General features: G+C 36.8%; 1 protein-coding gene across 1 annotated transcript; it reads left to right on the top strand.

Annotated features, from left to right (window-relative positions):
- Positions 1–1,148: 1,148 nt before the first annotated feature.
- Positions 1,149–6,041, top strand: LOC115923154 (mucin-5AC-like). Its single transcript, XM_030983435.1, has 4 exons — positions 1,149–1,270; positions 3,562–3,923; positions 4,499–4,589; positions 5,654–6,041. The coding sequence occupies exons 1-4, from the start codon at positions 1,221–1,223 to the stop codon at positions 6,039–6,041; spliced, it is 891 nt and encodes a 296-aa protein (XP_030839295.1). The 5' UTR covers positions 1,149–1,220.
- The last annotated feature ends 11,517 nt before the right edge of the window (positions 6,042–17,558 follow it).

Genomic DNA, 17,558 nt, shown 5'->3' with positions numbered 1-17,558 from the left:
CAAGATAAATGAATCAGGACAAATAAAAAGTTCACATACTTAATTTTTTTTTTTACAAAACTTGGTTAGGGTGTGAACAATTTAGTTGTTAACTGTACTAATATATACCTATGATCCGATTCTATAAGCATGTATTTCTTATCGTTAATTACCAGGTCCCTGTCTATCAAAGACTTCAGATTGATCAGAATTGATTACCTATCAATCGCAAACTTGCAAATATTTGCTCTTTATAACAGAAGTGAAACACAGTCAATATCAAGTTGCAATTTATTGGAATCAATCATAACTTTGCACAAGACGGTATCCATGACTTATGACAATAAGAAGAGTAATGATGATTTATATACCAAGGGACGCCTCATCAGCATCAGAGCTGTTCTCCCGGGGGCTAGCAATTACCAGGTATCCATGTGGATGTGGATTAATGTCTTGTCAAAGAATGTTAGCGACAGACGGATTCGAATCCTCACCTCTATGGATTGAGATTCAAGTTAATGAACCACTATACCATGACGCCCCCGCATGGTAATTATCTTAAAGGCATCGTTTAACAATGTTAAATCTGAGATGCATGGGCAGCATGGCTCTATGTGTTAACAGTGTCTGTGATATGGTGTAATATTGAAGCCCTAAACAAATTGCGCTTCAAAATGATCATGAAGTGCCTCAAAATATTAAAAATCTTTGAGTGACCGGTTTTACCATACTCGTTTTGCCCAATAGACTGTAGTATTATGAAAACCGTTAGGAAAAAGAATTTTGAAATTTCGATTTCCAATCATAAATATCATGATAATCACACAAGTGATCGGTTTGTAAAAGTTATGGGGTCCCTGACTACGTAAAAAGTGTATAACTATGATTGCAGCTTGAGCTACATCCAGGATTTTGTTTCATAATCTTAGAGAAAGCTACCCAATCCCTTTAAATCACTAGACAGACCATTGAAATGTATGACACCACGATGCTTGGCTTATGTATAGCATTATCATCTCTGAACCAGGAAGAACGTGCGGTGAGAAAATAAAGTCCCATTCAAGTAGAAACAACATCCTGATTGACACTCAACACCAGTATCTAACAGACGAATACCTGGCAAGCGAACATGTATATCATATTCATAAATATATATCATCATTATCAACCGACGCCTTGGTGGTTAAGCGTTATCTCCCGTTGATCAGTACTTCATTTTGATTTGAGCAGTCGTCATTTGCATGTCGAGAACTTCTAAACGGAACTTCAGAATGGCAGGATTTACACAAAGGTTAGTGCCTTACCGTCCTCTTATTTATCCGTGCATAGTTTCAGCCTTTTTTAAACCCGAAAGAGATGATTAATTTGTAAGGGAAGTACACCTTGATATTAAGTTGGTTAAAATACAGTTGGTTTAATAAAAGCAGAGAAACGAGAGACAGAAAGTAGTGAAAGTTTGAGCAATATCCGATTAAAAGTAGGAAACTTGTAAATGTTTCAAGTTGTCATCAGTTGTACACACATTGACATCACTGTGACGTATCTTGCTAGGTCCTCCCCAATGTACTATTTTCAGAAAATTTCGACAACATCGATTTTCTTAATTATTGAGGACGGAACAGATTTCTTTCAGACAGGGGTCGTATAAAACATATTTGCACTAATAATATTTAGGGGGAATGTATGATTGACAATTTTCTTGAGGGAAAATATAGATTTATGACGTTTTTAGTACAGAGCAAATTTGAGGGGACCCTTCAAGATACGTCACAGAGTTGCCAATATGTGTTTGATTGTTTGCACCTTAAAAAACACAAAACTTTCTTATTTCAAATCGATTTTCGCTTAAACTTTCACTGACATGTTTTACTAATATCGGTGGGGACTTCCCCGTTCAGTATAGCATGTCTATAGGAAAGCGTCAGGACATTGCGGAACTGAGAGCTGATATTCTACGTTTATTTCTCAAAGTCAACTTTGCATGTATATGCATACTAAATGGAACTACATGATTATAGTTTCTCATACTCGAATAGGTGTATACATGATATTGAAAACAGGAACATTTTTGTTTATATCAATCGACGTTCAGTAACATAGAGAACGAATATAAATAGATCCTAAATGAATGTATGCATAGACGATCTGGAGAGGAAAATGTTCAAGACCAAAATTAAAAAAGTTGGCGAAGGAGGAGAAGACGAAGAAAATAAAAAATGAAGAACAGAACAAAGAAGAAAAGTAAAAGAAGAGGAAAAACAATAGGAAAGAGAGGGAGAGAGAAAGAGAGAGAGAACAAGAGGAAGAGAAAAGAAAGAAATGATAGAGGTAGTACAGGAAGAGGGTAGTAAAAGAAGCAGAGGGGGGGGGGGGGAATAACAAGTAATGAGAATAAGAGGAAAGGGAAGGGGTAATAAATAATATATGGAACAAAATTGGGAGGGGGTGGTGTCAGGAGAATCAAACCTTAATAAATATGTTCTGAGGGATGTAGAACAATCGGAGGAATTAATTCATTTGAGATCACTACCTTTTTGAAGATCAACCCCTGTTTTCTTTTCCAATTGTCGTATTAAATTCCTTTCTCAATTTGAGAGATGAAGTAGAATATACTCGTATACGGCTACATTAAGATGTTCGTGTCCAAGTCTTACTAGGAATCACAGCAAAACGCTCATGCCCTTTTAGCATAATTATAACAAATGAACTTGAAGATCCACTACAAAATCACAATGATCATCGTGACTATTTTGCTAACGGGAGGATCAATGCGGCAGTTTGTGATCCAAACTTTACAAATTCATTACTTTCGTATCTAATATGTGATATCTAGTTCATCTCACATTTTGAGAATTTATGAACCAATTTTTTTTCTTCAAATTATATTTCCATCCAAGCCAACTGTACATGCAAGTTTTTAGATGTTTTTTTAATTTTTTTTTTCTTAAAGTCTACATGAGTGCGCCTACGACGGAGAATGAATTAAATTTACTTTTTAAATCGTTGAAAAGGGACGTGAAACGGAATTAATCGGGAACCAAGAGTATAATTAGGGTGCTGAGCATGATATGGGATTCTTTCAACTTGCCCCTCTGGACATCATGATGATTTTCGGTTTACTCGTATAGCGGAAAGATTTTGAAGTTTTATTATTCCTTGTAAAATGAACGTTGATTTTTACTATACTATATATTTATTAAACATCTGTATGGATATTTTCCGTTGGACCTATAATCATGATAATCTCATTAATTAATATCACAGCAATGTCAGAATGTTGAGTAATGCAATTAATGTCCACTACATATTATCCTAATTGAGTGTAGTAAATATGTACATTTAAAATATTCTTGTTTTTTGTCGTCTTCTTATTATTATATTCTTTATACATTCCTTCAATTAGACTGATTATTGGTTGTAATATTGTCATCTTCGTTGTTGTTGTTGTTGTTTTTGTTGTCAACTTGTAATATATTCCTTGTTTACTGAAAGAGTTACCAAGCCTTTTATATAATATTTTATAATATATTATAATATACAAAATCACTAAAATATACCTGGTAAATATTGTGTTCACTTTAGACACCGGTGTCCATCGGTTACCGGCTGCATGTTTCTGCTTGGAATGATTGCCCTGCTTTGTGCAGAAACGATAACAGCGCAAACAACCACAGGTACTAGTACGCCAGAACTAAGGACGGCAGAGATGGTGACAAGCAGTATGACCCAAACTAACGGAACTCCGACAAATCAGGCAACTTCAACTCAAGTATCTACAACCAATGTATCCTCACCGAAGGTATCCACGACCACCGTAACCAACACCACTACCATCACCACAGCAACATCATCATCTACGACCAATGCTACGATGCCTGGATCTACTCAAGATGGGGGGATTATAACTTCAACGAAAATCAAAGAATCTTCTACCGAGAAAATAGGTTAGTTACAAATCTAGTTACAGAATACGAATTAACAGAGAATTTGTAAAGTGTATTAAACAGAGAGCAAAAGAGAAGCAAGGACGTTTAATAAGTATTCAACGGGGGGTGGGGGGGGGGCAGCGCACTGAAACGAAAAAAAGCATCACTTTAGGAAGGTCCCCCGATTTGATGCCTTGCGTTGCTTAGAAATAACGCTCCGTGGACAGTTTCCTTGGACGATATTTCTTAATATAGTTTATAGATGTTGTAATCGGCCTATACGTTCCGGGTTTAGAGTTAGGGATATAGTTAGGTTTAGGGTTAGGTACATTTTGAATGTTTGGTGCATGGTTAAAGTTATGGGTTTAGAGTTAGTGCCAGGGTTAGGTTTAGAGAATAGGTAAATTCTTATTTTTTGGTGCAGGTTGGAGTTATAAGTAAAGGAGTATGTATCGCAAAATCTTACTTGCTCCCAAGTTTTGAAGAAAAGAATACAATCTCAATATATCGAAAATGAATAAGGTTGATTATTTGAAAGTATTTTCCATCGTGTTTTGTTCATTCCATCATTCTTATACTTTCAATTAACCCAGGATCCATAGCTATCGCAGGCTTGTGTCTGGTCATCGTTGCTCTACTTCTCATTGCAGTTAACGGATATGTGCTCTTCAAATCAAAAATAGGGTGTGTATTTATTATCATTGTTATCTAAATATATTTTCTAATAAATGAATCATTATCATTATCATCATTATCGTTGATGTTATCTATTATTCATTAATATTATTTTCATTATGATTGTTATTATCATTCTTCTTGTTCTTCTTTTATTATAATTAACATTATTACAAATATTATCGTTCTTTATTATTATCATTATAATTTTTTTGTTTTGTTATCATTATCATCCTCATCCTCATCATCATATATGTACTTACTACTTTTTTGTTTATCTATTTTTATACAAATCTACATGATTCATATATCACATTAACTGCCGGATATGCTTATTTCACATGAAATGATTTGGTTATCTGGAGTTAGACATGTTAGAATACCAACACTATTAAACGAACAATGCATAGACATTCGTCAATTTCGTAGAACAACGTACCGCGGTACAATTTCTTTCGCTTTCCTTTGTTTCCTTTAAAAAAAAACTTCTTCAAGGTAAAAAGTATCATGAAATTTCGTTATAACAAAAATACAAGTCAAATTAAGTTTTGAATGTATTCGACAAAATTAAAAGTTTATAATTTGCCTTTGATCATTTTTAAGTGTGTTGTATAAACTTAAAGAACAAACATTCTGCGGTATTAAGTTTGAACTAAAAATGATACTTCAAACAATGATCATGATGATAATTCATATGATCACATACAAATCATGTGATCGGTAAGACATCATACCACTGGTAGTTTACAGTTATTCCATAGACTAAACTTCATTTTTGAAACATTTATTTTTATCATTTTTCTAAAGTTTCTTCAAGGTTACATAGTTTACAAATATGTTGATGTGTACTAAACTTGTAAGATTATTATTAATTTTTCGAGAATGCAACGTGCATACTATTCAGAAATGACAAATCTTCTCGCTCGACCGCTACACTCCCTCGTAAGAGACTTTTGTTATCTGTACAAGTTAATTGTTTACGATCTGTACACGTGTTAGGTATGTATTAAATGTGCCCTCCTCCCAGTCATGACAACAACTCACTGATCTTGACTCTTAACCTTATCTCGCAGCTCATGCACATCATGCAGCTCAAAACAAGGTATGTTCCACGTCCTACAAATGTCTTCCACCAAGAAGGACCCTGTCAATGACGACGACGTCGAGGATAACTTCGACGAGGACGCTGACGTCGACAGGAAAACCAACTCGTCGACTTCGTTGAACAAAGAGAGCCCCTCCGACCAGCCGGCTGAGCAGAACGGTGATGTGCACGTGAAGGTCGATGTCGAGAACACCGCAGAATCTTCTAAGAACGAAACCGATGACGTAGATGCCAAGACACCCGTAGCTGATGTCGTTGACAAGAGCAACGAACCGGAAAACGAAGCCGAGAAGAGGAATGAGACTGTAGTTACAGTCACCATAGAGGGCGGTAATGGAAACAAAAACGAGCCTTGATATTTTGTGGACCATATTTTGTTCAGTGCTTCGCATCTTGAGTTTGTTTCTAATGGAAAACGCGATATCCAAATGTAAATCGGTCAAGGTTTCAGTACAGGGATAGCGTTGATGGTCTGCAGAGGATTATTTTTTCTCTCGCAAAGTTATAACAGTTTGATTGATATTATTTTTTGCATGTTTTGAGATGACATTAGTCCAAATTGTAAGAATAGAACCTTCGTGTGAAACTGGCTACTTAGTTAATTACATGGAAATAACATTGAGTGTTCGTCATGCAGGGTATTTGAGTGTGTTCGTGAGCGTGGGGGGGGGGGGGGGGGGGTGCATTTCTGCTAATGAAGCTGGGGCTGTCTGACTAAAGCACTCTTATAACGCTTTCTCTACCAAGTATGTCAGTTTATTTCCTGCTGCAAAACATATATTACATACTACTTAATGACATGCTACAAGGAAGGAAGGATATGTTGTCACTTAGCCAAAATGAAACCTGAACTATTTGAGAAACACCTTTTTATTACAAACCCATCCTCTTTATGAAGATATATTCGTTTAAATTCCTCTTTCCGAGTCTGTCCTCGAAACTCTTCACTTCTTCAATAATATAATATCAAATTACTCTACATATATAGCAGGCACACTATTTCTGTCGATATATGTTTCTTTAATTTTGTTTTCACTTAGTACTTCAGAATAAATGTTTTCTTAGACCTTGAGGAATACTTGACTGAAAATACAAATACCTGGTGGAATACCGCCCTCTTCAGACTAGATGCGCTGATATTTTATTGTTTTTATATCATTGTAGGATAAATTATGTAAGGTAATCTCCCAACACGAGGAGTAGACAGTGATGCTAGTTTATTTTAAATCTATTATAATGTAATTTTTAACTCTTCACCTAGGTTTTCAGTGGGTTCCCGGCTGCGAACATTCATGTGGTTGGAGAAGTATATGTGTGCGCTTGTAAAATGGCGCTGGAATACTCCCCAGGGGGCGGAGCGCGTTCCAATATCCGATGTGATGATTATAACAAATGTAAAGCGCTTAGAAACGTCTGATTAAGCACTTTGAAAATGTTATCACTAATATTTTTATTATAATTGCTCTATTATATTGTATTATACACGATTTTACTTTTTATTTATGTTTTCACATTAAAATGATAATGGTTTTAAAGAGTTGTTGCTACGCATCAAAGGCAGGCATATCATCGGTGGGGTGACAAAACCCGTAATTCAAATTCGGATTATTTTTCACAAATAGCACGATCACATGGACTTGAAAAAAATGAACCCTATGTAATCTCAAAAACATTGTGCGTCACCAATTGAGCAACTCTGTTTCAAAATACACCCCCTCACGAAGTCTTCGCTCCTCATCAGACACGCTATTACTTAATACACCCAGGATAAATATTGTTTGGGGCGATCGGGCTTTCTCTGCAATGGGTCCAAAACTCTGGAATAAGCTCCCTCTACAAATACGCCAACTGTCGTCAACAGAAACATTCAAATTACAACTGAAAACTTATTTGTTTATTTCGTTGTAAATATTGTAATATTTTAATTTACCATGTCTAGGAGAATTTCGAATTTTGTTTTTCGGTTTATTGTGTTTTTTCTTTCTTATGTATGTTACATGTCCTTTTCTCTAAGCGCCATGAGCATCGAAAGGTGGACCTGTGAGCTATACAAGTAGCTACTATTATTATTATTATTACATCTTACATAAATCCGAAAATGAGTTCTATAGGCAATACATTTATAGGGATTCGGAATTGCCCTTGATTTTTTGAAAATCTTTGCGATTGTGTTTAACTTGTATCTCAGGAGTAATCTAATACTCGGGTATACCCATGTTACGACTATCTGCAAAACAGTGCCACAACCGATCGGAATAAGAAAGAACATAAAAGCTTTAATATTGTTACAACACTGAGGTGATTTTAAACTGAACCATCAAAAGTGAAATCTTTGAGTTACTTTTGTTTCACCCCATCTACGATGATAATGTGTTCAGCACATGCCTTCCGATTAGGTGGGCATGTTCTTTTTTTATGTGAAGAGGCGGAGTGGTTTTACACATTTATTTCCCCTATTACCATGGTAACGGTCACATTTGATGTAAACAACGTTTGATGTCACATTCTTGTAGACGTACGTCATGAGAGAAAACAAAAATTGCCGCCTTGTTGTTCAACAGTTTGATGTCTGTTATCGAAACTCCCACATGAATGTTATCGAATGAAATTTAAGTAACTTTGGCTTATTTGCCAGATGAAAGTCCAGCAAAAACAATCTATGTATTCCTCCCCCTTTCTTTCTTCCTTTTTTGGTGGTTGTCTTTCATTCTTTTTTCCATTTTTTTCCATTTTTTTCTTTCTTTCGTTGTTTGTTTGTTTATTTCATTCTTTCATTCATTCATTCATTCTTTCTTTCTTCATTTCCTTCGGCTTTCTTCCTTTTATTTGTAGAAGTTTTTACGTGTTTATCATTTCGTCCTTGTTTCCACGAAGTGACGGTAGTGAGGAAAATCGTCACGCAAAGTGAATGCAATTTTTTTTTTCACTACCGTCACTTCGTGAAAACAGCGACGATTTGGTACATTATTTGTGTCATTTCAAATGTTCTGGAGCCCAGACCCCTTCCCCAGCTCGGGAGTACTACTACCCCCCTTGCTCTCGGCGTTAAAGTTAACACCCCACTTCACCGGACACGCCACTTAATAAATTGACGCAGTAAAACAAAAAGTTGAAGGATGAAAGGGCGATGTATTCCTGGCCGTATTTACTCAGTGGAGATGGTGAAATGTAGCAATGTTGTTTTTATATGAAGAGTAAACATTTCCTGTGTGTGTATTTAAGGTATGCCAAACTGAATTATTTTTCGGGGGGGGGGGGTCAGTCACGAATTACAGTTATGAATTCTAGATCACTGTGAGGATTGGTTTGTAAATGAGAGGTGTGGTGTCGATGATTGTAAATATTTTATACTTATCCACTTTGATTTTGTATTTGTGAAAAGTTGGTAATAAGCTTACAATGTGGTATTTTGTTTTTTAAAGGAACACCTTTGACATTGGATATAAATGAACCTTTGACTTAGGAATGTAAAAAAAAATCATGATAAGTATCTGCTGATTTCAGAAATGTTACGATGTAATTAGAAAAAGGTTTTCGAGTAAATCGAACGGCTGTATTTTACTAGAAGAACATGCACAATGTGTAGAGCGTCAACAAACAAAATGCATGTGCAATAAACATATGGCACGTTTAATACTGTTGATCACATTGTGGCAATGTTTAGCCAATGTGAGAAGGAGAAACAAGACTGTATTATAGGAATCTCGTCATTTACTTTTATTAGATTTTCGCAAGATTTGGTATCATTTCATTTGTCGTGTTTCTAGAAATACATTTAGCTGCTTTCACGAAAACTTGACGCCGAATTTTACTGTATATAGCCCGGTACTTACTCTCTTAATTTCTAGGACTTAAATTTTAAATCCATTTTGAGACTTAAAATATTTCAAGTCTTTAAGACTTAATAAATTGGGAATTCGACTAAAAGTTTTATCGAAACCAGCTTCTAGATATAAATCTTGGAAAGACTTAAACTTCTCGCCAATAAGATGTGCATATTTCCAGTTGCACCTGTTGATGACTGACTGTTGGCATATTTCCAGTTGAACCAGCTGACACCAATTAATTTGCATATTGAATATGGGGTGCGTGCAGATCTATGTTTTTTTAACAATTTTTCTGAATTTACAGCATATTTCTTAATTACTGATGATTTAGGTATATGCAATTCATTTCGAAAATACTACAAATATAAATTACAAGTTATTAGGACATTTCGCTACTTCGTATGAATTCCATTTAATTAAACATGAATAAGGGAAACATTAACTATGAACTAAAATAATTTCAATAAAATACAAGTATATGAAAAAAAATTCGATTAATTAAATTATGTATAAGTCTACTTATTACCGATGCCTTTACATTGATAATACAGACGTACCAGTATTGAAGTGTTGTTGCCGTTCAATTGGTTGGAAGTTTTACCAAATGGTTCTAATGGCTTAGCTAGACCAGTAAATCTAAAAGACTTGAAATATAAATACAATTGACTTAAACTTTAAATCTTTCAGGGACTTAAAATTTTAAGTCTTAGCTTAGATTTATTTTTGAAATGAATCCAAGAAAGGTTTAAAATAAATATTAAAAGACTTGAAATATAAATCCAATTGACTTAAATTTTAAACCTTTTCAGAGGGACTTAAAATTTCAAGTCTTAGCTTAGACTTATTTTAAATCCCAAAGGGTTCGTCACTAATATCAGTCTCTGTTAGATTTAAAAGTAAGACTTTAAGATTTAAAAATAAGACTTTCAAATTTAGAGAGTATTGTTACTCAATGTCTCAGGATATTTTGTATTATTTTATTTGTCGTGCTCGTAGAAAAAAATTAAGTTGTCAACATTCAACAAAAAAAAAAAATTGTGTATACGTGTGCTTTATAATGTGTATATAATCAAGGCAGTTTCTTTAATTATTTTCCTTTTCACAACATTATTAATATTTCTCTTTGCTTGGTCTGAAAATGAGACTATCATATGAATTTGGACTATACCCAGTTTGAGGTTGTAATAAAAGCCACATTTTGTTATTTTCATACCATGAATGTGTACATTATTGAGGTTGGATTATTTAAACATGTCACTTTAACAAGCATGTCTCAGTTTCTGCGGGAAACTCACCTGTATAGATTACACCTGTCAACCAGTGGCGTAGTACGCGTTGGGTGAGGGGGGGGGGGGGGGCATGTACCCTCCATCGAATGCCGCTAAAACAAAAGTGAGACTAAAAAGAGGAACATGAAAAGGAAATAATATTTTGACCCTTCGATACCCTATCCTCACGTGATCGTCCTGTTCCCTTACATTCTTCAACTAGGAAGACCGATGCTCCCTATTACACTCGTGCCCCCACCCTCTACTGGAATCATAGTATGCCACTGCTGTATGTCCCATAATTGCTATGTATTATACTTCACCTAACACATACAAACATTGTTATCATTAATCATGACAATTGCATGCCAGAAAATGTTTGTAAATATTAAAGGGAAGTATCCTCAAGGAAATTTCATTCATGGCACCTAATATTGATTTACTTAGACTGTTCCGAATGGCACGTTACGCGAAATTCTAACCACAGTTTGAATTATAGAAATTCAGAAAACATTGTCAAGGTGAAAATTAATTTTGAATAAGGGCAGGGAGCGGTGGATGTGGGGGAACGATTATAATAATCGGGTTATCAGACATATTTTGTTGCTCATCAGTTTTAAAATGCCAAAGCAAAACAAACAAAAAAAGAAAAAGAAAATAAGAAAAGGAGGAAAAGGAGAGTGTGTGAAGGGGGGGGGGGCACATTTTGTCAACCCGCCCCCTCTGTTAACGCCCTCCGTCTATTAGACTTATATGTTATAAATATTTACAACCATGATATCGAACCAGATAACCACGTCGTAATAAAATCCAAGATCACCAACAATAATTACTACAAAGAGTGTGTTTGAATATGCACATGGGTTTGTATGCGTGTGCGTGTGGGTGTGTGTCTCTGTGTGTGATTGTTTTTGTTCTGTTTTGTTTGTTTAATATTGTTTTGTTCATATTGTGAACTCCAAGTCACCCATACTGGATCTCTTTGCAGCATGACATATTCCCGGTTCAAAAGTAAAATCAAAAAAAGAAATCAGAAGAGCTACGTCATTTCTCATATAAATGTCATACAAAGCTCAACCGAACTGTATTAGTTGCTATATTTCTGCCAACTTTTTCGAACATGTTCATGATTTCTCAGTTTGTCAGATTGTTTATGCCGGGACCCGGGTAACCATCGAGGTTCAATCACTATAATTACAGTAACTATACAAATAACTATATCAATAGTATTATGCTAAAGCCAAGGCTCAACACATATATTTTGATTTAAAAAAAATATATATTAAATAAACTCTTACTTATATCATTAATTTGTATATACAAAAATTAGTAAAAAATATATCTAAATAATTCATTATTTTGTGAGAATCGCTGACGCATCGTTTGCTAAAAACAAATAGGTATAAAGGATTAGTAAAATAAGGCATGTAACATTACCGAACATAAACGTTTTAGAAGTATGCGCTCAACATGAGAGAGATAGAAGGAAAAAGAGAGCATAGAAGGGGTTATCGACACATAATAACTAGTTGTAGATAAGTATTATGGTAAATCGGGCTAAAATTATCACGGTACAGTCTCAAGTTCGTTTGCAAGCCAAAGGGATGTTATCGCTATGCCATTGCTCTATTAGCGAACTATAGACGCATTCTATCGTGGAATGAAAACAAAATGATAAGAACAGAATAAAAGAAAAGAAAAAGTCTTGACAAGAGGGCAAGGAGAGAGAGAGAGAGAGAGAGAGAGAGAGAGAGAGAGAGAGAGAGAGAGAGAGAGAGAGAGAAACGTGTATTAAATGTATAGACCAGTAGCAGATCGGGAAGGGGTCCAACTGGCCGCGACCCCCCTTTTTTGGCGACCTAAAAAATGGGAAAGCGACTGAATAGAAGAAGGTTAAAGAGAAGAAGATAGAGGGAGAGAGGAAGAGGAGAGACAGAGAGACAGAGAGAGAGAGAGAGAGAGAGAGAGGGGGGAGAGGGGGGGGGGGGGAGATTAAAAAGAAAACCAAAAGAACCTGAAACTTATCAACATAACATTTAAACAAATATATTACATTGCTGATGTGTTGGCTCGACATGTGCCTACGAATAATTCGGACGGGAGTAGAATAGTACAAACTTTTTTTTTTTTTTTTTTTAAAGAGAGAAAGGATCTTGACAGACGCACTGAGTATGCCTTGGCTACACTTATATGATGTTGGTAACGCATGGGACATGATACAATGGCAGGCGTGGTGACTTCTTGTAACAAAACTTTTAGCGACTTCCTCGGTAAATTGTGCTTATATTTTTGTGTAAAGTTGCATCGCGACCGACCGAGAAAAGTTTGTGATTTGGAAATGTGCTTTTTAATGAGAGCACATTAAACCACACCGGCAATTCATAGTCTGATCTTAATATTCATATTTTTTCTTAACGTTACCTTTAAATCACAACTTTAAATAAAAAAGATGTGTTTTCTAAATTTCCAAGGCGCCCCACCACCCCTAGAATTGCCGACCCAGCAATAGGTCCTATAGGGAGTTTAATTGTCTGGCATTTGTAAAACACAGGAGAATCTCTGCCTTTGTAATACCTTCTACAGTATTGTAAGGTTTAAATATACTAGTATGCAACGGAGCAAAACAAAAACTATTTTGTTATTGCAGCATTTACTCATTATTTTCATAAATATATATATTTTGTTTGCATAACGAAAAAATCCCCAAGAAAAAAAACACAATACGTTCTTCGTTCCCTGGAATCGTCGCCCTTGTGCCGTGGACTTGCCTTATTGGCTGCTATAAGCAAACATTCATTGTGAAAAGAACAAATATTGGGCACCGTTAAAGCAGATTTGCATAAAAATCGTTTCAGAATGTCTTCTTTTCATTCCGTTTTTTGGGGTACTGCTTCGGTATGTGCCAGGCTCGGTGCTCGGTAAATCAATGGGATGGGATAGAATGTCAGAGCTGACGGGAACAATGACTTCGGTCAACTTGACAAAGCCGTCTTTCAGAGATTTACAAGCAAGATCAGAATGGACTACAAGCTACTAGTTAAGATGACAGTTTTATCTATTGATTCTTATCTAGTCCGGTGGTCATGTTCAATGGGAGCGTCTCTCATCATAATCTGGTATTGAGCCAACAAGCTTCACTGTTCTTCAACCTTGTCCTGCACAGTTTTCGGTGAACACTATCTTCTTTGACCCTTTCTTATTTACGGGATTTATCTGCTAACATCTGCCGGAATATGACTGTTTGATAACGAGGGTTCTAAAAGTGCGATATAAGTCATCTAGAGTATGATTGCAAATTGATGGTATGTGTATTATTTTGTATAGAATTTGTAAATGTTATCCTCATAAATGTGTGAGTGGTATGTTTTGTGTTTGGCTGCCAAATTCAAAATGTATGAATGATTGTGTATAGCCTACTTATATAAATACGATTGGAATGTGACGTCATTCTCAAAAGAGCCTAGATATTAGGAGAATTTTCATGTTTAATATCTTGGATCTTGGATTCTTTTCCTCCTAAATACTCCGAAGAAGAGTTTTGACTATAGGTGTGGTATCGTTGTGATTTCCTTGACTCTTCAACAATTCCAGCGCCAAAAAGTCGGCGCCATTTCAGGCATTTTGCGCTGTATGAAGATAGTGTATAATGCTTACCATACGGTTAGGCCATCTCTGGACATTTACATGGGTGCGTTTTTATTGTAGTTGTATATCCATGGGTAAGTGTTTTTTTTAGTGGCATTCATTCAATTTTGGTTTTATCTGGTAGCATAGTAGGCCTACATATTCATATTACTTTGGATATTTATATCCGGGTTTGCAATTCAAATTACTTTATAATATCACATACAGATGGCGCTGTTAAAGTCTATCATAATTATATAGAAATTCCTCATCACATTAATACACAATTGCAATTTTGGAGGTTAAATTGAATCCCTTTTTCACTTACAGTTCTGACGATTTTCGCATTAGCATTTTGAATCCTATTACTTCATTGAATTTGAACAATGTATAACTGGCTTTAAAACGTGCCCAGTAGATTTAGTGTAGTTAATTCCTAGCTGGAAGATGGTGATATGTGAATGATGAGCCTACAAGGCTCCGCCCCTTAAACTACAGGTGAACGGCACGCAAAGTCAGATGCTATTTTTTGTTTTGATTATATGTTAGTTAGGAATTAGTGTAGTTGACTTTTGACTGAGAGATAGTGGCCTGTAAATGATGAGCCTACCGGGGCTCTATCTCTTAAAATGTAGATGAACGGCACGCCCATGCAATCAGATGCTCTATTTTATTGTATGTAGGTTATGGCTAAGTGTAGTTAATTTCTAGTTGGGAGATGGTGACCTGTGAATGATGAACCTACCGAGCCCCGCCCCTTAAATTGTAGGTGAACGGCACGCCCAGTCAGATGCTCTTTTTTTATTGTATGTATGAATGTAGGTAAGGGCTAGGTGTAGTTAATTACTGGTTGGGAGATGGTGACCTGTACATGATGACCCTACCGCCCAATGAGATGCTCTTTTTTTATTGTATGTATGCAGGTTAGGGTTAGATGCAGTTAATTTCTGAATTGGGAGATGGTGACCTGTGAATGATGAACCTACCGGGCCCAGCCCCTTAAATTGTAGGAGAACGGCACGCCCAGTCAGATGCTCTTTCTTGTTTGTATGTATGTAGGTTATGGCTAAGTGTAGTTAATTTCTGGTTGGGAGATGGTGACCTGTGAATGATGAATCTACCGGGCCCCGCCTCTTAAATTGTAGGAGAACGGCTCGCCCAGTCAGATGCTCTTTTTTGTTTATATGTATGTAGGTTATGGCTAAGTATAGTTAATTTCTGGTTGGGAGATGGTGACCTGTGAATGATGAACCTACCGGGCCCCGCCCCTTAAATTGTAGGTGAACGGCACGCCCAGTCAGATGCTCTTTTTTATTGTATGTATGTAGGTAAGAGTTAGGTGTAGTTAATTTCTGGTTGGGAGATGGTGACCTGTGAATGATGAACCTACCGGGCCCAGCCCCTTAAATTGTAGGAGAACGGCACGCCCAGTCAGATGCTCTTTTTTGTTTGTATGTATGTAGGTTATGGATAAGTGTAGTTAATTTCTGGTTGGGAGATGGTGACCTGTGAATGATGAACCTACCGGGCCCCGCCCCTTAAATTGTAGGTGAACGGCACGCCCTGTCAGATGCTCTTTTTTATTGTATGTATGTAGTTTAGGGCTAAGTGTAGTTAATTTCTGGTTGGGAGATGGTAACCTGTAAATGATGACCCTACCGCCCAATGAGATGCTCTTTTTTATTGTATATATGCAGGTTAGGGTTAAGTGCAGTTAATTTCTGGTTGGGAGATGGTGACCTGTGAATGATGAACCTACCGGGCCCCGCCCCTTAAATTGTAGGTGAACGGCACGCCCAGTCAGATGCTCTTTTTTATTGTATGTATGTAGGTAAGAGTTAGGTGTAGTTAATTTCTGGTTGGGAGATGGTGACCTGTGAATGATGAACCTACCGGGCCCAGCCCCTTAAATTGTAGGAGAACGGCACGCCCAGTCAGATGCTCTTTTTTGTTTGTATGTATGTAGGTTATGGCTAAGTGTAGTTAATTTCTGGTTGGGAGATGGTGACCTGTGAATGATGAACCTACCGGGCCCCGCCCCTTAAATTGTAGGTGAACGGCACGCCCAGTCAGATGCTCTTTTTTATATGTATGTAGGTTAGGACTAAGTGTAGTTAATTTCTGATTGGGAGATGGTGACCTGTGAATGATGAACCTACCGGGCCCCGCCCCTTAAATTGTAGGTGAACGGCACGCCCAGTCAGATGCTCTTTTTATTGTATGTATGTAGGTTAGGGCTAAGTGTAGTTAATTTCTGGTTGGGAGATGCTGACCTGTAAATGATGAACCTACTTGGCCCCGCCCCTTAGATTATAGGTGAACGGCACGCCCAGTCAGATGCTTTTTTTTTATTGTATGTATGTAGGTTCGGGCTAAGTGTAGTTAATTTCTGGCTGGGAGACGGTGACATGTGAATGATGAACCTACCGGGCCCCGCCCCTTAGATTATAGGTGAATGGCACGCCCAGTCAGATGCTCTTTTTTGTTTGTATGTATGTAGTTTAGTGCAAAGTGTAGTTAATTTCTGGTTAGGAGATGGTGACCTGTGAATGATGAACCTACCGGGCCCCGCCCCTTAAATTGTAGGTGAACGGCACGCCCAGTCAGATGCTCTATTTTTTAATTTATTTTTGGTTTCGGCTAAGGGTAGTTTATTTCTGGCTGTGAGATGGTGAGCTGTGAATAATGAGCCTCTTGTCCCCTGCCTCTTAAACTGTAAGAGAACGGCACGCCCAGACAGATGCTTAAAAAAATGATTGTATGTAGGTTGAGATTTAGTGTAGTTAATTTCTGGTTAGGAGATTGTGACCTGTGAATGATGAACCCACCGGGTCCAGCCTCTTAAACTGTAGGAGAACGGCACGCCCAGTCAGATGCTTAAAAAAATGATTGTATGTAGGTTAAGACTTAGTGTAGTTAATTTCTGGTTGGGAGATGGTGACTTGTGAATGATGAACCTACCGGGCCCCGCCCCTTAAATTGTAGGTGAACGGCACGCCCAGTCAGATGCTCTTTTTTGTTTATATGTATGTAGGTTATGGCTAAGTATAGTTAATTTCTGGTTGGGAGATTGTGACCTGTGAATGATGAACCTACCGGGCCCCGCCCCTTAAATTGTAGGAGAACGGCTCGCCCAGTCAGATGCTATTTTTTG

Source organism: Strongylocentrotus purpuratus, unplaced genomic scaffold, assembly GCF_000002235.5.
Source record: "Strongylocentrotus purpuratus isolate Spur 01 unplaced genomic scaffold, Spur_5.0 spur5_scaffold_13, whole genome shotgun sequence".
Lineage (NCBI taxonomy): Eukaryota > Metazoa > Echinodermata > Echinoidea > Camarodonta > Strongylocentrotidae > Strongylocentrotus > Strongylocentrotus purpuratus.
The sequence above is the reverse complement of the archived record's forward strand: the minus strand, read 5'-3'. Positions and strand labels throughout refer to the sequence as shown.

What these genes read in the sequence shown, in the direction of transcription:
- LOC115923154 (XM_030983435.1), top strand. Translation starts at nt 1,221, where the DNA reads ATGTCGAGAACTTCTAAACGGAACTTCAGAATGGCAGGATTTACACAA. An exon ending in ATGGCAGGATTTACACAAAG is followed by an intron (nt 1,271 to 3,561) that starts GTTAGTGCCTTA and finishes TGTTCACTTTAG; the next exon opens with ACACCGGTGTCCATCGGTTA. An exon ending in ATCTTCTACCGAGAAAATAG is followed by an intron (nt 3,924 to 4,498) that starts GTTAGTTACAAA and finishes CAATTAACCCAG; the next exon opens with GATCCATAGCTATCGCAGGC.